The 22,967-nt window shown below is 39.3% G+C and overlaps 2 protein-coding genes across 2 annotated transcripts; one reads left to right on the top strand and one right to left on the bottom strand.

The window, feature by feature from the left end:
* Nucleotides 1–623: 623 nt before the first annotated feature.
* Nucleotides 624–2,264, top strand: LOC306715859 (trace amine-associated receptor 8b; the record flags this gene model as incomplete). The annotated part of the gene is made up of 2 exons (XM_079186337.1): nt 624–906; nt 1,357–2,264. 2 exons carry the CDS (start codon nt 624–626, stop codon nt 2,262–2,264), a joined length of 1,191 nt encoding a protein of 396 aa, XP_079042463.1.
* A 10,564-nt stretch (nt 2,265–12,828) lies between these two features.
* On the bottom strand, nt 12,829–20,941 carry dhodh (dihydroorotate dehydrogenase). Its single transcript, XM_079159535.1, has 9 exons — nt 20,832–20,941; nt 19,187–19,399; nt 18,898–19,097; nt 17,564–17,646; nt 16,840–17,027; nt 16,412–16,525; nt 14,721–14,874; nt 14,462–14,621; nt 12,829–13,902 (listed from the first exon to the last, which is right to left on the bottom strand). Exons 1-9 carry the CDS (start codon nt 20,847–20,849, stop codon nt 13,776–13,778), a joined length of 1,257 nt encoding a protein of 418 aa, XP_079015661.1. The 5' UTR covers nt 20,850–20,941; the 3' UTR covers nt 12,829–13,775.
* Between the last annotated feature and the right edge of the window lie 2,026 nt (nt 20,942–22,967).

Here is a 22,967-nt window from a genome sequence, read left to right as displayed (position 1 = left end):
GTCTATTCCTGTTACCTTGTGTTTTCTTGGATGTGTGTACCTTCCTGTTCTCCAGCCCAGTGAACAGCATAAATGATTGAAGGACCTGTGTATTTGGTTGTCAGCTGAGGGAGACATTTGATACTAAACTTAGAGTCTCTGCATTGGTACCGACAGATTGAGGTGCTTCCAACAGTGTTGGGGCACAAGAAAAGCATGTAACCACAACATCACTGCCCATACTTTTTTATTTATTTTTTAAAATCTTGGATAAAAAGCGACATAGCATTGATATGTTTAAGTTTGTTTCCACCAAAGAGTCAATAAGGAAGTGGCCTGTGGTCCCAATAGTAAAACACAATGTTTTACCTGCATGGTTGATGGGAGAGTGTTGATTTGTTTTTAAGTGAGAGAGAGAGAGAGGGAGAGAGAGAGTTGTGCCATAAAACTTGACATGTAGATCAATGACATACTGTACTTTATACTGCTTCTTACAATATAGGTTCTTTATTTCGAAGGACCATTTAACTGCTTTCATATATTTTTCATTTCTCATCAGTATAGTGACCCAGTCCAGGACATGGTTTCCTGAGCGGCCCTACCGCCTACAAATCACAAGGGGTAAATCCAGTCTATCCTGGGCCATGACTGCTCTGCTTTCCAACGTCAGTGTTCCTTGGAGTACAGCAGTTGGGCTGCCGACTACAGACTGTCCGGTTAATGTCACTGCAGCTGCTCAGGAAGGACTCGGTTCAGGCCAGTCACTGGCGCCGCTCTGCACCCTCTGTTGCTGTGGATTCATCAATCGCACTTTGGCAGTGGCGTTCATGGTCATCCTGGCATTTGCCGTCGTGGTTGGAAATGTGGTCACCCTTACTGTCTTTGTGCAAACAAGGCAGTCCCGAACACCACAGGGATACCTGAAAGGTAAATGCTGTTAATCATATTAGCATTCAATGCAAATCTGTCATTAAACTAATAAGCTTAGATTAGTGTTGAAGCGCTTTCCACAGGGAAGGTTCCTTCCAGCAGAGACTCAATATTCATACTGAAAATAAATAAATGGCTAAATGGAATTTCATGTTTTCTATTCAAATCAATATTGTTAATGAAGAAGAATGTATCAACCTGCCAACACCAAAGGCCTTCTGAGGTCTAATTACAAAGATCTAAGAGAACTTGGTAATTTATTGCATTACTTTATCTAATTTAAGTGTTGCCCAACTTCCACCGACACAATCATAATTTAAATTCTCACACATTCTCACACTCATAGTGCAATTGTATCTAAAAGAGCTGGAAGTGTATTGACTAGAAAAACAATGCTTGAATGTGTTCCCTTAGCCCTCCTTTTCTTGTTGTCTCTCTCTCTGACAGTGTCTCTGGCCATAGCAGACATGATGGTCGGTGTGCTCGTGGTCCCATTCTCCGTTTACACTGAAATCTCCCTGATGGTGACCAGCGCACCTCCCATTTGGTACCAGGGCAGTTCTATTTCACCGGCCACCTCCTCTTCTCTCGGGGGACTGCTGAGCCCTTGGCAGCCCTGCATGCTGATTGGTCCTGTGTTTGCCGGATGCACCTTTGTCTCCATCAGCACCATCTTCCTCATGACACTGGAGCGAAGCGTGGCCATCCTACGGCCCCTCCACAAGGACGCCCTGGTGACCCGGAGAAGAACTCTGCTCCTCATCCTGCTCTCCTGGGCTGCCAGCTTCCTGCTGGCTCTTGCGCCCCTCATCTTCAGCAGAAACTTCACTTTGGAGTACAATGAGTGCAGTCGTATGTGTAACTACACACCGCTAATGCTCGGCAGCCAGCTGCCACCTGATGCCAACATTTTGCTGTTATTCCCAGCTTTTGACTTTACATTGCTCGGTGGCACATTAGCAGTGAACATTGTGTCTTTCACGAGCATCCGACGGTACTCCCGAAAACGCAAACTGCTGGCAGAGGGGAGTCTGAGTGATGGAGGAGGAGGAGGAGGGGCAGGGGGAGGAGGAGGATGCTCTCACAGGCCCTCCTTTTCAGACATCAAAGCTGCCAAGACAATTGGCATACTGACATTCGCCTTCACAGCATCCTTCTCTCCCATCGCAGTGTTTGTGCTCGGGAACGTGGTGGGATACACCTGGTGTAACTTTTCCTTTCTTGCCTTCTGGATCCTGACAGGAAACAGTTGCTGTAATGTCATTATCTACAGTGTCAGGGACCACCGCTTCAGGAAGGGTGTGACTCTGCTCTTTCAGCGAGAACACTCCCACCCACATGGCGAGAAGTCGTGAGGGATACGTGAATCTAAAAGCAACAAGCACATGTTTTGTGGTTGCTTTCCATTACGTTTGATATTTAAAGGAATCGTTTGACATGTTGGGAAATATGCTCAGAAGAAACATCTGTATGATAAATATGTAGCTGGAGCTAGGAGCCTGGCTCTGACCAAAGGTAACACAATCTGGCTACCAGCACACCTAAAGCTCTGTTATATATGTTAACTCCTCTATTTGTTAAAAATAAAAATAAAAGTGTTTAAACAACAAGTTGTGGTTTTACAAGAGGTTATGTTGTAAACTAGTTATTGGCTGTAAAACCATACATTTGTTACACTTTGACAACTGTCAAACTATTCCTTAAATTCAAATGTAAACTCCATATGAGATTAACAAAAATATGTAGTTCAAACATACAAACAATGCAACTGTTTACTACTTAGAATTGTAAATGGAAGCCAAATGTAAAATCTTTGAGCTCCTTCCACATTTGTCTTGAGACAACCTGTCACCTTACTCTATCGTCAAACCTCTTTTCTGAAGCTTTACTTCAGAGGGCTTTTATGAGCTTTTCAATAACTTCAGGAACCAAACCTACTGTACTGTATCTCCTGGTGCAGCATTGACAATCCACAATAACCACACAGGTAATGTTTTGTTTTTATGTCAGTGGTGGCTCATCTATTAAATTACAAGGGATGTTGTTAATGTGTTTAGTCTTGCCTCTTTGGAATAATGTGGGTTACCATTGTTTTGGTTTAGGGAACAGTTCATAATAGACTTGATTCTGTTGTGTTACAGCCGTTTATTTTTGAGCATCTAACTTCAATCTATTGTCATAATAATCTGCCTCAAGTATCAGAAATGCACTTTATCAGTTACTATGTGAGCTATTTGCATAAAGCCACATGTCAGGCATGTTCATTTTGTACAAGTTTTATTTTTAGTGTTTTATAATATTGGGTATTTTTGTCAAAGCAAATGTGAATGAAAAAAAGATCTGCGTATTCATTATATCAGAATAGACTAAATGAATGGGACACCAACCACAGAGATTTAGTATAAAGAGCATTATGATTAAAGCAGACCCTCATACTGTGCTGGCCTATCTTTTCAGTGTGTAATGTACTTGTAACATATTAAATTATCTCACCAGTTTGTCAGCTATAAGTCTTGAGTATTGTTGACACATTTAAATCAGGTTGTAGGGCATTTTGCAGCTTAACATGGCTATATTTCTATTCGGAAAATTGTTGCATTGCTGCATTTAATTCAGCCATAACTGAAGACCTTTGATATGCTAACAATTCAGTAACAGGAATCAACAAAAACAGGGAAAACTAAAACACATAATAAAGATGTTTTTCAGGCTATAAATTGCTCTAAATTGTTTAAAGATTTATTCTGTGACTCAAAATATGTTCTAGAAGGGTGCACTCAGTAGTGTGCAGATCTCAGTCAGTGTGTCAACAACAACAACGGCACCGACCACTGCTGTATTGTGTGATTGGATGAATACAACTAACAATTGGCTAACTCCCCGGCTAGACACCAACTGTCTGTAAGACACACCTAATTCAAATTAAAAAGCAAGCAGCGATGAATGCAGGCAATCGGCTCAAAGTCGTCATACGTCCTTATCTCTAATATGTTAAGTACGAATGTGAGATTATTTTTCTAGTTTAAAAATCTGCAACATTCATGGAAAAGTTGGAAATCTACAGCGTCCTAATCATCGTTGGGTTTGTGTAAGAACACATGATTATCATTGTGCTGGTATTGAATAACTGTTCAGACTTGTATCAGTAGTGCGTAAGTATCAGTGGTGATTGCATCAGATTTGGTAATAATAAATGTGTTTGGGAACATTTCATTTGTGAGTTTAATGGGGTTCAGTGGGACAGTAATGCACTCAGCTCACTGCTAACCTTAGCAGTTACACAACCTTTCCATTTTCATATTGTCAGTTTGATTTGTATTTACAGTGCAGACTCATTCATCAATCATTACATCATATCCTTACATTAACAGTCCTATCAGTCATATTCTTTGAGTCTGGTGTTACATCTTTGGAAGGCTACAGGCTGACAGCATTGTTCACTGTCCAAAAGGCGTTCATACACAGCTGCTGTGGCAGGACACTTACTCACATAAGGTGGAAAATTTGCAGCAGCGAGGTGGTAACTTTTCAAAATATACCTTGTTGTAAACTGACTCCATTCACGCTAGGGATTTGTGTTAAAGCATAAAAGTCCCTTTGTAGTTGTAGTTTGTATTGTTTCTTCTGAAGTTGCTTCACTGGCTCCTATCTCCCACTTCTTAATATATATGGATGGCATATTAATATAGTATAATATACATATAATACTTTAGATGTGAAGTTTTACAGTTTTCCGTCTGGTTTTCCCTCATGTATCATCCAGTCACACATGCCACCAGGTCTAGTTTCCGATTACCAATTAAGTACACTTCATTGTTCTTTTATCACTTCCTGAGCTCTGAATGGTCGGGATAAGAGTCACATTACTACTTCCCCTGTATGGCAAGGTCAGTCTAAGATCCTATGAAGGGAGCTTGTTAGATTTAGATCCCTCCAGGCCCAAATTAAAGATCGCATATCATGCTCATTTTCTCGATCATACTTGTATTTTACGTTTTTGACTAGAACATGTTTAACACGATTCAATATATACCTGTATTCATCCTCTGTCTGAAACGCTTAAAGCACCCCTCGGGAAACAGCCCAGTCTGCTCTGATTGGCTTACGAGAAAAACATGCCGCACCTTAGCAAAGGTAGTTCCCAAGCTGTGAGTGGAAATACTCAGATAGGTGGCAGTATATTATAATGAGCGTGCATGTGACATAGGAAGGAGAGACCAATCTGAATGGGTTGTTGATTCACATTTTCTGATCAATGCTGCCCACCAAAAACTCTCTGGGTTGTTTTATTTCACAGTTTATTGACTGGTATGTACTATCTGTACAGAAACCCAGATGTATGTGCCCAAGCGATGAAAAAGCGGGTTTTTCATATGTCCCCTTAATGGTCTGACCTTTTAATGGTTTAAGGTTAAAATGTAAGAATAACTTGTCCAGGGATTACATGACAGGGCTATTTTGTAATTTCATGTTGCAGGGCATAAAACATGGCGCACCAACCCAGTTAATCACTCACAAAGTCACTTCAAAGGCACTAGAAAGCTGCATTTCATAATGAATGTACTTGTGTAAAATGACAGTTAATATAATGTCGTGTGTAACAGCTTGTGACTGAAAACATTTATGGGAATCTTAGCAAAAGGTGTTTTGTAGTGTAGGATTCAAAAAAGAAAATACTAATTCAGTACCTTATAAATGAGCTACAGACAGCAAAGACTAATTTGCAAGTAAACAAAAAAACAGGATGATGGTTATTTGTTAGTCAGAATCATTTAAATGTGGTCAAATGTCTGGGGATAGTGTGCTTGAGCTCAATCTCTGAAATGAGTTAAAGGCGGAAGTGAATTTCCGAGCTCCAAACAATGAAGTCCATAAATAAATGTCCCTTTGTATTGTAATGTTTAGGGTTACAGGAGGGCAGCTTTGTTTTCTATATTAGACAGTATCCGTATCTCTATAGTTACACCACAACACGATTACACAGACACACATGCACACTAGTGCCGCCAGAAAGAGACATTGTAGACGATAGGTCAGAGCACTTTGGAGCCTCAGCAAGGTTATGTATTGTCTGTCCTATTTCTTTTTTAGTCTCTCTAGTTTCATTGTCCTAATGAATTTTTTATTATCTCTCGAAGCACTTAAGGCAAGAGATGTGTGTCACAACCGATAAAGCACAGAGACCACCTGTGGCTGTTGTCTGTTTTTGGCTCAACAGAGGAAAGGGCAAAGGCAGAGATGGCTAGGAGGGGTGATAGGGAGGGCTGGATTTGAGAGCTGTTTTTTCCTCCACAGGGGAAACAACAGGCTACGTCCACTCCAGGTTCACAGGAGTCAGTAAGAGTACAATAAAGTGCAAAATGAGATTAAAAAACAGGACATTTCTTCATCTTTTTATCTTTCCCATACTATCACCGCACTACTTCTACTAATGTTGTTCTTCCTCTGACCATTAAAGCAAAGTTTGAGGTATAACTATATGATAAGAAACTTTGTTTAAAAACAGTGGACTCATGACATATCGGTTAAACTTAAAGTGTTCTCTTTCGGGATGATAAAATATGAATATGGAAAGGAAGAATTATGTTGTATAGAATTTATCAAAGAAGCAGAGAGCTTTATGTGTCCAGTTTAGATCTGGTATGTTACCACTGAATGGTGAAAATGGACAGTATGTCAGTGTGGAAGATAAAAAAGGTTTGTAAGGCTGCTTTCACAAAGTTCATTATAAAATAAAATAAATAAATGATAAAAAACAATAAGGAGTTATATCACAGTTACAGTGCATTGGGTTTCCTAAATTCAATAAAGGACATGCAGTGAAAGTGCAGGAAAGAAAACCATCAATCAAAGGCAACAGCTGACCGTTCAAAGACAAGGAAATAAAAGCAAACCACCTCTGTTGTTTATTATCTTTTGATTCAGTGAAGTAACCCTGAATAACCATGTGATCAAACTGTATAAAACCATCATTATGTAATTAAGGAAACACACATCTTAACCACAATATCACTGTCCCTGACCGATGTTGTTCCACTGAGAAGATATGTGAGTTGTAATCTTTCCAGTTATCCTGTGGATTGCTGCAGTGAGGCTATAGTTCAGCTGTTCACTTATTGAGGGACAATCAGTCCCTGACCCAATGGACTGATTGCCTGCTGCTCTTAACTGTAATTGGCTTTTGGCTGGCATTCCCATTATTTCTCACTCATAGTAAAGCCAATCAGTTTACTGCTGAAGTGGTGTGCAGAGAAAATTGGAAAAGCCGAATTAAAGTATGGGATTGATTGCACATGCAGACTTTCTCTCACTGTCCTCAGAGAAAGTTTCTATCTTCCAGAAAAGAGGAGACGCTCCTTTGAGAGTTCAGAAACAACAGCTTCGTCGCCGGCCGTCCTTCCTGCTCGGTCCCACACCTCGCAGATATGTCAGCTAGATTATTCACAGTGTGGCCCAAGTGATGCCACCTGCCCAGCAGACCAAGCCTCAGATAAGTGGACTGCTGGACTGGTGTCAGGTCTACGTAGAGTCTGTGCTGGTGTGGCCCTCTATGAGCATCCACCTGCACAGTTCATACAGAGGCTCCTCAGTTAACTCACTATTGCACTTAACTTGAGTGGTCCTGTCACTGCAGCTTGTCCTCAGACAGAGAAGTTGCTCTGTAATATTTATCACAGAGGTTTTACTGTGTTTGAGGAAGGTGGTATAATAACACAACAGCTATTGCTCCTGAAATCATCAGCTTCCCAGCAAGAGGCACAAGACAAACTGTCAGTCTGTTACATCCATCCAAACTGATAATGCCTTCATTACTATTAAACACCACAAAAAAGTAGTATGCATGCTTAATGTATTAAGCCACATCCTACTTACTAATTAACAGCTTTCTTTGTATATCTTCTATCAGATTCAATGTAAAGTCTCAATAAAGTGATAGGTAATAACAATCAAACAATAACAACAAGGTAATGTCTTTTGTTGACGGAGTATATTTGCTTCTTCTGTATATATGTGTGTATTTAATGTATGTATAGGAGTTAACATATTAAAGGGCTGTACTGCAACCACATCCAGGATTGAGTGATGGTTATCTCTGATGCCTTTCAGCCGACTTGTTTGCCGCTTGCTTGGGCTAATAAGGGCTGAAGTCCCATATGGTTTTACTGCATGGCTGAGAGTGAGTTCGGTGTTTGCTACTCTTTGCAAGTTGATTTCCTTCCTTCTTTCCTTCATCTCTTCCTTCCGTCTTTCATTTCGTTCTTTACATCCTTGTTTCCTTTTGGCCGTCCTTCCTTATTTACTTTTTTCCATCTTCACTTCCTTCTTTACTTTCTTTTATTCTTTCTTTCCTCCCTTCCTGTATCAATCCCCTGCCTCCTGTGTGTTTTAGATGCAAACACACTCCCATCAGTGGTAATCGGTTTGGGCAGCGTAGTGTGTCATTTATGTCTCTGTCTGCCTCCATCACACCTGTGACTTCCTGGAGCCAGAGGCTTCTAAGGCTTTTTATAACCAGCCATCTGCAGAAGGACACTAGACTGTAATCTTCAGTCACTATGCACTACAGACATGTTCTCAAAAACCATTCAGGCTTTCTCATTTTGTCTATATTTATTCATACACAAAAAGATCAGATGTAATGACACAAAATTAGACTTCTTTAGCTTATTATGCTTTTATGTTCTTTGAAATATATACTTGAAATATTTAATCTCTGTGGTTGGAGAACAATTTACTGTTCTGTACATTGTGCATCCGCAAGACTTTTAAAATGAAGCTGAAGTCAAGAACAAATAATGTCTCCGGTACTTGTGACATGGCTGCATTGGGGAAACGTGTCATGTTGGTGCCTATCAGCTCTTATTTGCATGGCGTGCAGTGATGTATGAAAGACAAAGAAGGTGTGGTAATACTGGAGTTGACTTTGGAGTTACAGTATGTGTACTGATGTTGTTTGGTTAGGAGAGGTTCAGCAAACCACATGGCAGCATGTGGTCAAATGGTCTCCTCTTAATAGTGTCAGTGCCTCCACTACAAATGATCTGTATGAAATTTAACACGGCTCGTCATGTTGAAAATTGTGCTTTGTTTTGTTATATTTTAAGGATATTTCTTATTTGACTAAGCATACAGAATAAGTACAACAAGCTAAAACAATTAGGAACACAGTGAGGAAGGAACATAGTGAGAGCAACCAACTCCATTTGAGTTTGGACTGGCTAACAGTTTAGAGTCCAACAGAATGGAGAAGAGGAAGCAGAATGCAACATCTGTTTGTGTTCTATTCATTTGAGCATGATGTAAATCATAAAATACTGCCAGAGGCTATTGCTGAAGCAGATACAATTCTGAAGCCTTGTCCTGATGCAGCAAGTATACATTAAGATGTAATATTCATATATTCATATTATTATTTAAAACAGCAATGCTAAAGGTTACATGTGTATCAGGTTCATTTTTTATAGACTGATATATGAATCATTGACACTAAATTATTTAGCATATACACATTGGCCACTGTCCTTGAGGATGCTTCAAAATGATTGTGAACATTGTAGATAATACTTACCAATATTATACATACCAATAAGCAGTGACCGTTACCCTTTGAGGGTATTAATGCAAAATAATACACCTGATTCAACAAACCGACTTTCCCCCCACATAATTCATATTTAAAAAAATGTATATACAGTTCTTTTACCAATTTTATCTTATTATGTTCATTCCCAGCTAAAAAGAAAGAAAGAAATTCATTACAATCATCCAAATAACATTAAATCATGATCAGGATTCAGGAAAAACACTTCTGCCTGTTTGGTTGACCTGACGGACTTGCTGTCATGCCTCCTCTTCCTTCTTATGGCAAACAAACACTTCACAAAGCACCTGCTGCACTCTGAGTAACATAATTACGGCGTGACATTTCAACGAGTGTACTGCACCTGGTCTATATGCTATATGCCATTTGAGAGTTAATTTTGATGGTATTAAGTGATACAAGCTATGATGAGGAGTCTGATAATGTTCGCGTTCATTCTTGAATCTACTATGTGAGACCAGCTGTTTTCCTCGATGTACAGAGTCACAACGTTCAGCACACAGAAACCCAAGATCTTTAAAGCAGCTGTGTTTAACATTCAGCGCATTAATCAAACAGCAAACAGCAAACAACCATTTGCTATGTAAAGATATAGTGGAGTAATATGTCTACATGAGCAGAGAACGGAGTCGCTCTCCCTTTGTGGGTTTTTTTCTTACAAGAGCTTCTCCTTGCTCTGTTGACATATCCGGGCCGGCCTCGAATGCGTTTAGTGCACGTTAGTGCATGTGAGCGCACAGTAGAAGAGAACCGACAGATCAGCCTCGACAAAAAAATCCCAACACTTTGCAAGAAGAAGAAGAAGCTCCTTTGGCAGTCAAAGCGGATGCATCTCTATCCCTTAAGCACTCATAGATAGTTTTTTTCAAAGATTTGGTTTGGCTCAGTCCAACTGGGAATCATCTGTGAACGGCCCTTTTCAGGTCAATTCACTGGTTTTATAATGAGATTTAAGTCAGCATGTGTCTCTGCAGGGTTTTCATGTTTTTGCTCTGAAGTTATTCCAGTGTTGACATTTGTGTTTGCGGTCACGGTCCTGTAAGAATGCTGTATCGATCTTAAATCTTTGGCAGTCTAATGCAGGTTTCCTCTCAACAATTTCCTTACATTTGTCTGATTCCACTGTTGTGTCGACTCTTACATTCCTCCCCCATAGAATGATGACACAGTGTAATTGGTGTTTAATGGGCGACACGCTGAGCTCGGCTTTCAACAAACTCCACAACCTTTTTGTCTCTTGCTCTATGAAAAGTCTTTTAACTGATTCCAGGCTGTTGTCTGCTTTTTTTTCCCGGGGTTGCTTCCTCCTTTAACATATAAAGGTTTTGGTAATCTCATGTCTTATTCATATCTATAATTAGGTCTGCTCATGTCCCAACATTGTATAGATCTACACCTACTGACAACCAACAAATGATGTTTGGTAAGGACTTACGTAACTCAACTCTGGCTGTCAGATTTTCATATCAATACATTTGTAACAAAAATGTGAAAAAAAACCTGCTGTCAAATATTTATTTGATCATGATAGTGATGATCTAAATGAGTGATATAAATGATAAATCAATAACTTTTCAAATCAGGCCCTAACACCACAAACATTAAAACCAGGGAAATTCACTGCAGTCATAAAACCTTTCGTGGCTAACAAAACACCCTAGTAGTCGTTACAATGCTTAGTTGCTTAATCTATGTATTTATGTCCATGTCCATGTTTTAACTGTATTAATCACGTATTGATTGTCTATTTCTATTGCAGGCATAATAATGTTTTAATTCAAAATTAAATTAAAGATTTGACAAAATATTTTTAAAAAAATGAAATAATAAAACACAATGAAAGGTCTGATAGGGTTAGATGCATTAAGGGCGCTCACAGGACTTGTCATATTCTTATGTTGGATCTTTTATAAAGTTGACTGTTCACCGTCTTGGCATGCTAACATGCTTATTAGCACCAAACACAAGGAAGAGCAGAGGCTGATGGTCATTTCATTAGTTATTTGATCAAATTAAACTTTTGACCTGATGTTTATACAAACAAAATGTCAGGAGACCAGTCATTAGGTCATTACGATTCCTCCTGAGGGAGACATCAATGTCTGTACCAATAGCACTGAAATCCAAGATATTTTACTCACTCACACGAATGTCAACATCATGATGCAAGATAACGTCAAGGTCATTAGTATTTATCTTCTTGGCACCATGGACATCTGTATCAATAGCTGAGACATCTCCCTAAAAAACAGAAATGTCAACCTGTTGGTGGACACTCAATAGATCACCAGTCAGTAGACTTCATAAGAACCATAAATGTTTGTAAAACATTTCATCTATTAGTTAAGATATTCAGTTTGCACCAAAGTGGTGGACTGTACGATATTGTGGAGCCACGCCACTTGAGTGTCTAGACAACATTTGCTGGTTTGAATTTACTGTTTTTCATATCATTTAAAAATGAAATGTCTTTGGGTTTTGCACTGTTTGTCAGATAAAAATGTACAGTTTGAATTGAGCAGCTTGCGATTTTATGAAATTGTAAAAATTAATGCATAATGGTAGAAACAAGAGATAAATATTTGGGTATACTTCTTCAAGATGATCTACAACCCACGCTGACTTTCCTGTTCCTGGTAGCTTTCAGATTGTATCAAAGCAGGGCACAAACTGCATCTCTAAGACAGATAGGCACTCCCTTCTAGCTATAACTGATGTCATATGAGGAAACTGTGCATCTGAGTGGCCATCAGTTTTTAAGTTGTGCTTGTCTGGAAGCCAGGCCTCCCCTCTCCTCCCTACTGTGACACCACATACGGGATACAAGCCAGTCTGGACTTGGCCTCAGGGAGAGGAAGGAAGAGGATGGAGGTACCCCGAAGCTCACAGCTGATCCTCAGTGTTGCTGCTTTCACTTGCTAAGCCACGCTGTTTATTCTGGGATTAGCAGGCGTTGTCGCGATAGGCTATAACGGCATCTCAATGTGCCGATGAACGAGGAAAAACCCAAGAATAAAAATAAAAGAAGCAGCCTTCATAACCATCGGGAGGCCATGACGCCTCAATACCCACAGCTAATAACAACAGTGGGGAGTGAGCACTTAGCTAAATGAAGAGGACTTGAAGGGCTTTCTCTATAGCTCCCAGGAACACATAGCAAAGTCATTTTAGTTCTTTTAAGGCAATACATCTCTACTGTTCACTGCTGCTACAAATGATTAGGAAGGATCTGTTGACTACATTCCAGCAGAAGATATTTCTCTGTAATTGTTAAAAAAACTACTGCAGCCATTGCAAAATGTAACCTTGTTGTTGTTATATTTTTATTATAGTTGTACCTTAAAGCACATTTTCCAGTCTGTGTGATTCATTCGCCTCAACACGTGCTGTCCTCCACATACACACTGGAACAAAACTGAAAATCTAAAGGACGGCACAGTGTACAAGTACATTCAGATTCAAGTACATTATTTCAAACCGGCAGAATGTGGATCTCTCCAAAAGGTACACGTTTCTTTCACCAGCTTCAAGGTCTTTTGATGCGGGAAGAAAAGGACGGTTCTAAGAGCTCGATTTAACCTGACCAAATGCAAAATATAGTGATAATCTCACAGGACAATCTACACATGAGAATTCAAGGATTGCGAACAGGAAATTCATTACAATTCTTCCTCTGTGAAGCATTAAATAATTCATTAAAAAGCACCACAATAGTAGTTTGATTCCAGCTGTGGATCTCCCACACTGGAACAAATATCACTTAAATACATACAGCTGTCTGAGGGAAATCTAGTGCCTCTCAGTTGCCAGGGATGAGACTTTCCTATTTTTGTGCAATATCATCTTGAATATGTCTTTATGAAGTTTTTGCACTCAGCAAATTGTCCATTCTTAGATGGGACCTCTGTATTAGACGGTTCCTAAAACTGAGAATAACTAAGCACTTGGTATTTTATCCAAATGACATCATGTCAGATTATATTCCTTATACACAAGAAAATAGTTTGTATACGTTTGTGAGGTTAGTTCGTTTACACTTTGGTGTCAGTATACATTTGACGAACACGTGTTGCTGTTACACTGTAACAAAGGATGAACGTCTGAAGTAGTTTCAAACACACATCAGCTTCTTAATACAACATCGAAGCTCGGACCATATCTCATCCTGAAATCAAGGCAGACGGCTGGACATTCCCAATTATTCAGGATCATCACAGTTCAGCAAAAGTTGAGGATGATCTGGCCTGATTGGAGGAGATGGCAGCTACAGGTGCTGCGTGTCCACATTAACATGTACCATCTCTTTCAGCAGGCTCTGCCTATGAGTCGACTTGTCTGCTCCCCTGTGATCTGCTCCAACGGCCTCCGATACACTGCTGAAACCTTGTTCTCTGTAAAAACAAGAAATCAAGTTTGTAGAGGGGGAGAATTTATTTGTGTTGAAAATTAAAAGAAATGTTTCCACAGTTAAAAGATAAAGCAATTGATGTACAAGAGCAATATGGCCACATAATAGCACACTCGTTCCCGTCAAATACTATGAGTAGGCTGATGCAAAAACTCAAGAGAGTCGACTTTTTAAACAACACTGGAGGATAAATATAGTTTATTATGGACTTATATGCAAAGCTTGGGCTATCATTTCCATCAGTTATGATAACTCAAAAGAATTGCTGAGATCTAGGAACATGGCAACAACGCTAAAAAGAAGTCAGATTAAGCACATTCTCAAATAAGTTTGGATGACCTGGTGATTGTCTGACTGCTTCTGTGTGTGGCCCTGCCGACTGTTAAGCGCTACATTCACAGATTTCAGCAGCTCACTTGGTGAGTGAAATGTTCCAATAATAACAACATTGTGAAAAAACCCTCCAAAAATCTCACACTAAATGATTGACCCTGACTTTATGTAAGGCAAACCCTTTTAGTCCTATTCACAGTGATACTCACTTAAGAAGCTGTTCCAATTCTCGCTTTATCTTCGTCACTACGGGCGGACCCTGGTAGGTCAAAGCTGTGTAAAGCTGAACCAGTGAAGCGCCGGCACGGATCTTATCCAGAGCATCCTGCCCACTGGCCACACCACCAACTCCAACGATGAGCACTTTACCTAAAGAAAAGCAACATCATTAAGTATATTTCATATGTACTTTCTTCAAACTCAGGTGATCGGAAATGGGAGAGAAAATGTCGGTGTGTAAATGAGTACCTTTAGTGAGGTTGTACATCTCTCTCACAGTGCTAGTAGAGAGGTCTTTGAGAGGCTGGCCACTCAAACCACCGACCTCAGACTTATTAGAATCCTGAAGTGTTTCTGGTCTGGACACTGTGGTGTTAGACACCATTAAACCATCCACTCCCAGCTGCAAACACAAAGGAGAGGACAGGAAGTGAGTCACATACTGGTGCATCTCAATGAATTAGAACAACACGGACCTACACGGACATACTTTTCAGTAGGCCAACATTTCTGTATTAAAAATCCTTTTTTAAATTGGTCTTATGTAATATTCAAATTTTCTGAGATACTGAATTTGGGGTTTTCATTAGCTGTAAGCCATAATCATCAAAATTAAAATAAATAACGCTTGAAATATATCACCCTGTGTGTAATGAATCTATATAATATATGAGTTTCACTTTTTGAATTTAATAACTGAAATAAATTGACTTTTCGGTGATATTCTAATTCATTGAGATGCACCTGTATATGTGCCTGCATCTTCAGGAGCAGATCTGATGTATGTAGGCGACTATGCATGAAGACCTCTAATGTGAAATGTACTGTGACAACAAAAGAGAGACAGAGTGCTGTTTAATTTGAGCTTTTCCCTTCTTAATGTCTCTTCCATTAAGGTTGGCCTCCTCTTTACTCCAAAGAGCACAAAAACACCTCCGTATTTAAAAAAAAAAACTACAAGTAATGATGCGGTTACCAGAGCAAAGAGGAGCCAAATATTTGTAAATGCAAACTTAAAACAGTGCACTGCTGAGGCTACTAGTTACATTAGAGAGTAGGGCTGCACAATTTTTTAAATGAGAATCACGATTCTCAGGGATAAGAATTTATTTTCTTTTGTAACCCTAACAAATAATTGCTATTTGCACGACTGCATTTCTTGTCTGTAAGTGTCCTTCAAAGAAACAAAGCAAGCATACGGACTAAACCCATCAGATGAGACGTGATGAATGTAGCCTCCCACAGCTGCTTTAGCTTCCACACGCAGTTAAGATGTATCACGTATTACCAAACGGAAGTCGGATAACACGAAGATGGAATAACAAATTGTCTCTTGCATGACATGTTGCATAACATGACAAAACCGTACATGTGCATTCAAGTATTATTATTAATAATAAACAGACATAATCAACTCAAACTGTCATTATACCCTGACAGAACAGGAGACAGATAAACTATGAAAAAAAAGAAAATAAGGTTTATTATATTCTTTATTACTAGCAGGGAGATTTAAAAGGACCTGAACTCCTTCTGGGGTTTTTTTCCACTGAAAAATGTTTTTCAAGGGATAAAAGAACACACATCCACTAAAATAACACTACATATTTAAGATGTACACTATAAAAGCAGAATGTTTAAACCTGAAATGTATTTTTTTTTCTGGTCTTTTTCTCAATAGTCACATTCTGAAAAATGGGAATTAAAATGTATTCCTCAAAGGAAAAACTAGTCCACAGACACAAGGGACACAATCCTATTTGAATTAAAGCGGTCATATCCTTAAATGTAAAACTCAGCCGAGATTAAAAATGAAAATATTACATTAATATTATAAAAGAAATCTCAAAGAAAACTAATTTGATTACAGTGAAATTAAAAGTACAAACTAGAAAATCAAATCAAACACAGTTAGGAAATAAAACGGCAGAACTTCAAACCTCAGTGACGACATCAGCGATGTCTCGTTTGTCCTGAGAAGTGAGGTCAGGAGCGATCTTTACCAGGACCGGGAGTTTGCGTTCTCCCTGCAGGGCATCACGCTCCTTCAACACCTGAGCAGATCGGATGAGAAAGTATATCAGGTGAGGCGGCAGAGAGAGCTACAACTACTGGAAACTAGACAGAAACCTGGTGTACTGTGATGAAAGATCCAAACACTCTGAAAATTTGATTTAGTGTAGTAAAGTAATTTAAGACATTGTTATAATTAAGATCTTCTGTATATGACGTTGACTTTATTTCACTTATTATTATTATTTTTGAGGAGGAAACGGTGAGCACTAAGGCCATAAGATGGAGTTTCAAGGTGTTTTAGTCACTGTTGGGTCCCAACCCAGTAATTTAGTGAACATTTGGACAGTCCTACCGTATGTAGGAGCTGCCGGAGCTCAGCCTTCCCCTGTAGATCCCGGAGACCTGGCGTATTAGGGCTGCTGACGTTGACCACCAGGTAGTCAGCCAGCGGGCCCAGCACTCTCACCCCCTCCAAGTAATCTGCCCCTGCATCCTGGGACAACTTGTTCTTCCCCAGGTTGATGCCCAGGGGAAGGCCAGCTATAAACACAGACACACGTACGCATGCAAATACACACACACACACACACACACACACACACACACACACACACACACACACACACACACACACACACACACACACACACACACACACACACACACACACACACACACACACACACACACACACACACACACACACACACACAGAGAGAGAGAAAAAGTTCAGGCAAGCACAAACGCAGGCTGCATCATTAGACCCATGACTCAACTGGGGCAGAGGCTGCTGATGAGCTAAATAAGCTGGAAGCAGGTATGGATCAGACACAAGGAAACGTGAGACAAGGACAGGCCAAGATCGTTCAAATAGAATTAAAAAAAAGTGTATTTAGCCACATACCTAAGTTAGTATTTGGCTTCCCTGTTACAAACTTAAAGTAACTAGTAAATAATAAATGCACACCGAAAAAAAAACAGGACAGATTCATTTCAGAATTATTGTAGAAATAAAATTGAAAGTAGAAACAGGTTGAAAAATGTCCCACTGAAATTAGAGGTCGCTGCCTGCTGACCTTCACTTTGCTGCTGCTGTGTGTCTCTCCTGGCCTCGAGCCTCTGTTGAGCTTCTGCCAAACCACAGCTGTTGAATCCATATCTGGTTAGAAGCACACAGACGCACACATATTGTAACTCCAGTTTTAACACTTTCCTTGCAGTGATAACTTGTTGATAAACTAATTTAATCTCCCTTTAAGGGTCAAAATACATTTAAATTAATTTAAATTCTGTGTGAATTGAATTCGGTCAAAAGCAAGTACAAACTGTGTGATTGTGTCTATGTGGGGCTGAAATGCAGAGAGAATCCTCTCCTGTGCGCTTACAACTATGGATGAAGTCTCAAGATAAAATCATCTTATTATAATGAGACATTTCTTGTTATGAAATACAAACTTCATTGTTTTTGCAACACACACATAATTATAGTGAGGAATCTGCAGGCGGGTTTATTCGTATTTCTTGGTATAACTGCATGATGCTGTATGAATGAAATCCCGCAATTTTTCGGCGAGCTGTTGTCTTTGCTTTAGTGTTATATACATACTAATTAAGCAAATGAAGCACTATCTCAAAAGTATATTGTGGAAATACTGGTAATACTGGTATAAATTCTATCTAACTAGGTGATCCTTAGAGTGAACCTAATCAAGTCACTCAACACTACAACCTTACATAAAAACACATAAAACTCATAAATATAAATTACAATAAATTACCAATTTCACTGTGTATAATGAAAGAGAGAAACAAATCAGGAGAGAGCTGATGAATAAAAGATTTCCTTCATTTGGCTCATTCACTACGGTGTTGCAAATTAAATCTGCAAAGAAACCCATGAACTCTTATTCACACACAGCTTTAAAAATGTGAATCCGTTGGCAGCAAACCTGTAGGAAGCATAATCTCTTTGAACATACCGAGCGATGTGAGAACAATATACACTGACATTAGTCTCCCCTGCTCTTGTTTTCTGTCGTACGGATTTTAACATAAACTAAGACTAATATGACTCATTTACTGTTGTATAAATTTAATAAACTCTTCGTGACATGTTGCATAAAAAGAGAATTGATCTACAGAGCACGAGCGATGAAAAGAAGGGAGAAAAAGTCATGACTTTCTACAATAAAGCAAGCAACTCAAAATCAGAATCTACCTGATCCACTGAGCAACACGGTAATACAAATTGTATGTGTACAGTACCTAATGAAATGACAGCTGAGTGTTTCCTAATATCTAAAAAATATTGTGACATTGATTTCAACCACATTGCCCAGCCTAACATGTTGTTGTGTACATTCAGTTGAGCAAACCATCTACATTGTCTATTCCGTATCACAAAACATACCTGTTAATAATGGCATGGTCTGTAGCGAGTCGAAACACACGTGGTTTGGGGTTCCCCTCCTGAGGTTTGGGAGTGATTGTGCCCACTTCAACAAAGCCAAAACCCACTTTGTACAACCCATCTACGGCCTCTCCGTGCTTGTCGAAGCCCGCCGCAATCCCAATCGGGTTTCTAAACTTCAATCCCAGGACGTTCACTTCCTGTAGATGCGTAAAAACAGACCAAAGTCTTACGGTGCCTTGGACCGATGGAAACATATTGTGAGCAGAAAGTGAGGTGGTGTGCTTACCAATGATGCAGGGTCCTGGTAGCGGTTCAGAGGAACCAGACCCAGACCAATCATCTTCACTGCCAACACATGCGCTGTCTCTGCTCCCACAATCCTCTGCAGCAGGGGCATCAGCTGATTGGTGTAGAAACGCTCATCTCCGACTGCAGTGAGGTAGGAGGCAAACAGAAGGCTACCTGAGCCGATGATCTTCACTGCGTCTTTTAACTGCTTCTGTGGACAAAAGCATGAAAAAAAGTCTTTAAAAAGGACCCGCGTGAGACATTTACTGTGAATAGACTGGTGGTAGTTCATTAAAAACTTGTTTGCAGTGAAAGAATTTTCGCAATAACCTGATTTTGTATACGGTGTTTAGTTAAAGGTCTATTGGAGAGACTTTGCTGGTGCTTAAATCTGCAAGAACTGGTTGTTTTTTTTTGGGCCACTTGGTGTGAGCAGAAACACTTTTTGAAAAATGACAAACCATCGCGACTCGATTCACAATAGGCCTTATCCATAAACCGTGAGAAGAGCGAATTTGTGCGTAAATGAATGTTCCTGACCATGTTTACTGTCATTTCCACATCACCTTAATTTATCTTGAAAAGGTAAAGCAGACATTTAGAAGACGTGTACCTTTCACAAATCTTTGTTTTATGCATGTGTTGTTGAAAACATATACTATATATTAAATACTTTATAAATTACACCAATCACCTCTCACCAGTAAATCAAACAGAATAAATACTAGCTTTTCATATTTGATTCAATGTTTTAAATTGGCTACAATTATCAGAACAATACCAACATGCAGGCTCCCTCAAAGGTGTACTGCAGGTATAAATGTTTAATAGAAGAATGGGGAAGAAATTTATTTGGCGACCTTTAATAAAATCTCCTTCGTTCAATCAATTCTCCCTTTAAAAGACGTACTCTTGACTCTTCCTTGTTATTAAGATTTTGAGGCATACATTCATGAGTACATCACTTTAATGTTGCAGCTGGTAAAGGTGGAGCTGATTTCAACTGATTTACAAACTGTGGGGCTTAATCTCTAACGATACATCAAAATGTATCAGTTAAGTAGTTGATTGATCCTTATTCTGTATTAATGATCTACAAACTAACTAACTAATGCTGTCACATACATGTAGTGGAAAATAAAGGGTATTAGCTTCCAAAATGTAGTGGAGTAGAAAAAATGGAAATACTCTAGAACAAGTACTTCAAAAGTACAGTACTTAAGTAAATGTAGGTCTAATAAGTTACATTTCTCCACTGTTGATATGTGATTAGAGGGAGGCTAACGTTACTCTTTGGAGGAGACTGTGACTTTAGATACGTCTCTCTCTAACGTTAATTGCCAACACTTTGCATCATCTTAAATACATACAGCATCTGTCTTTGAGCAGCTGTCTTACAACAACCGTCTACGTTTCCAAAGGGCAAACCAAGCTAATAGCAAAGACTCCACCACTGCATGTGTTTCTGTATGCAAAGAGGCAGCAAAGCTACGCTGCATTGTTTCCTGGTTCAACGTTACTTTCAGGCGGAGCAACCGAGCTAACAAACAGGAACTATCACAGCCAGTTCCATGGCGTGGGTTAAAAGTATGTGGATATAGAAAAATAAACAGGGATATCAAATAAATGGTCTCTGAAATTACCTTCAGATGTCCCGCCATGGACGCTGTTCTGTCATTGCATTAAAGGGCATTGGATGGATTTCCTAACATGTTACACAAACGCACGCGGTACAGCAGCTTCCTCCACGTTGTCTCGCGATATTTCAATCCTGGGTTGTGTGAAGAGTGGAGGGAGGAAAGGAGAGGCGCAGATATTGGCCCAGGGCCATTCAGTTATGTCAAGGTGCTTCTCAAGAGGCAATGTGATGGCAATGAATATCTCAGGTTATTTGGGAGGAAAGTTGATTTGTTTTAAAGTCATCATTATAATAAAAATGGTAATAATATACCCTACAGTATGTTTTTCATGTTAAATTAAAGTGTGTCCTTGGTCAGTCTATGGGAAGTTCAGCTTGTGTGACCTTTGGTGATGACAACTTCACTTTGCATCTTGTTTGAGTGTCTGCAGTGATTTTCCTAATCCACTGAGAACACATGCAGAGTTTGTTCTGGAGACAACTCTCTGATTTCCATGTGACAGACGGAAGTGATCTTGCTCAGCTCCAGCCACGGTTCCTGCAGCACTATGTGCTTCAGCTCTTCACATTATAATAACTATGGGCATGTTACTCCGAACCTCTGTTTTTTTGTGGATTTCTGTGGGATTTCTATCTTTACTGGAAAAGTCTGAGGCCTGTACAGGCAATGACTTCCCCGCACGGTGTGAATTTGTTTTCAGAAATGTCTGTTTTGAGTTTGTTGGGGAATCTGAAAGTTGGTCCCAAGCCAGGAGTAGCTGTGAAAAGCGAGGAGGGGAGCTCCTGAAGGTGATGAACAGCGCGATCAAATTGCTCCTGAAGAACATCACCAGAGGAAACACCAGCAACTTCTCCTGGTGGCTGGGAGAGGGGGTCCAAGGGCAGCGCCAGGTACCCATCATAAGTGAGTTAAATACACATACGCACACACAGACACACTGCATCTCTCTTTAGGGTGTTTTTTACTTGAGATCCTTGAAATCAAGTAGTGTCTGTTCAAGACCTCCTGCCACAGGTTTTACATGAGTGATGGACACACAAAAATGTCCCTTTTCTTTTGGTTGTTTGATTTGATAAATTATCAGAGGCCTTGTGGCTGAAGGTTATCCAATATTGTTTTAAAGAGAAAAAAGCACTCATTGCAAATACCTCAAAATTATACAAAGGAAGGTTTCCGACTTTCTTATGGGAAAGAGGTCTGGGTTTCATTTGAAAAAAATAAATAATGATATATATATATATATATATATATATATATATATATAAAACACAAGCAGCTGTACAACAGCTTTAAAATAATACAATACAAAACAACAATTAAACAATTCGGAAATATGATATGAAACGTAACTTGTTATATTTAAATAAATATATTTTAGTTCATCCAGGCAACACCAGACCAATACGTCTTAACTGCATCATGAAATTACAGAACAAAGAATGTAGATCATTAAATTTATATCTTCTTTTTGTTCAATGCGTCACTGTTGGGATTGACTTAACTTTTGACGGAAAGATATTGCTCCCTCGTCCTTGAGTTTGTCACTTTCAGTTGTTGTCATTACAGCATTCAAACTTGTAAAGTGTTTGAATCTATTCTTGTGCTAGAAATTAGTCCATTAACAAAAAATGTACAAGCAGCAATGTTGATAATTGATAAATCAGGTTTTTCAGCTTCCTAAAATATGAGAATTAGCTGGATGTTTTATCATTAAAAATCAATATATTTGGGCTTTGTTGGTTAGCCCTTACACTGCTGTTAATAAACTGTAACTAATGTGGCAATTTCCACTATAATTGACGAGTCTGAATAACTGACAGATTGCCCTACATTCAAAAAAATGAAGCGCTCCTAATGTCTGTGTGTGTTTGCGTACACACACACTTCTTTTTTTACAAAACAGAAAATGCGGACATTTCAAAGGACAACTGCACGTACATGAAGCTGCATCCTCTTCAGCTCGTCGTAACATCTGACTGCAACCAGAGGCGAGGCTTCCTCTGCACCCACAGTATGCATCAACAGCTTCTAATCACTGCTTTAACTTTGTTTTTTTTGCATTAACAACTGAGTGAAATGTATTAGTTTTATTTTTTACATGTGATATGCAGATTGTTAAAAAGTGTCATTCTTGTTTTG

Source organism: Pholis gunnellus (assembly GCF_910591455.1).
Source record: "Pholis gunnellus genome assembly, chromosome: 1".
NCBI classification, from domain to species: domain Eukaryota; kingdom Metazoa; phylum Chordata; class Actinopteri; order Perciformes; family Pholidae; genus Pholis; species Pholis gunnellus.
This window is presented reverse-complemented; position numbering and strand designations above follow the sequence as displayed.

What these genes read in the sequence shown, in the direction of transcription:
- dhodh (XM_079159535.1), bottom strand. An exon ending in GACCATGCCATTATTAACAG is followed by an intron (nt 17,647 to 18,897) that starts GTATGTTTTGTG and finishes GCTTCTAACCAG; the next exon opens with ATATGGATTCAACAGCTGTG. An exon ending in TCGCTGATGTCGTCACTGAG is followed by an intron (nt 14,875 to 16,411) that starts GTTTGAAGTTCT and finishes TTGTGTTTGCAG; the next exon opens with CTGGGAGTGGATGGTTTAAT.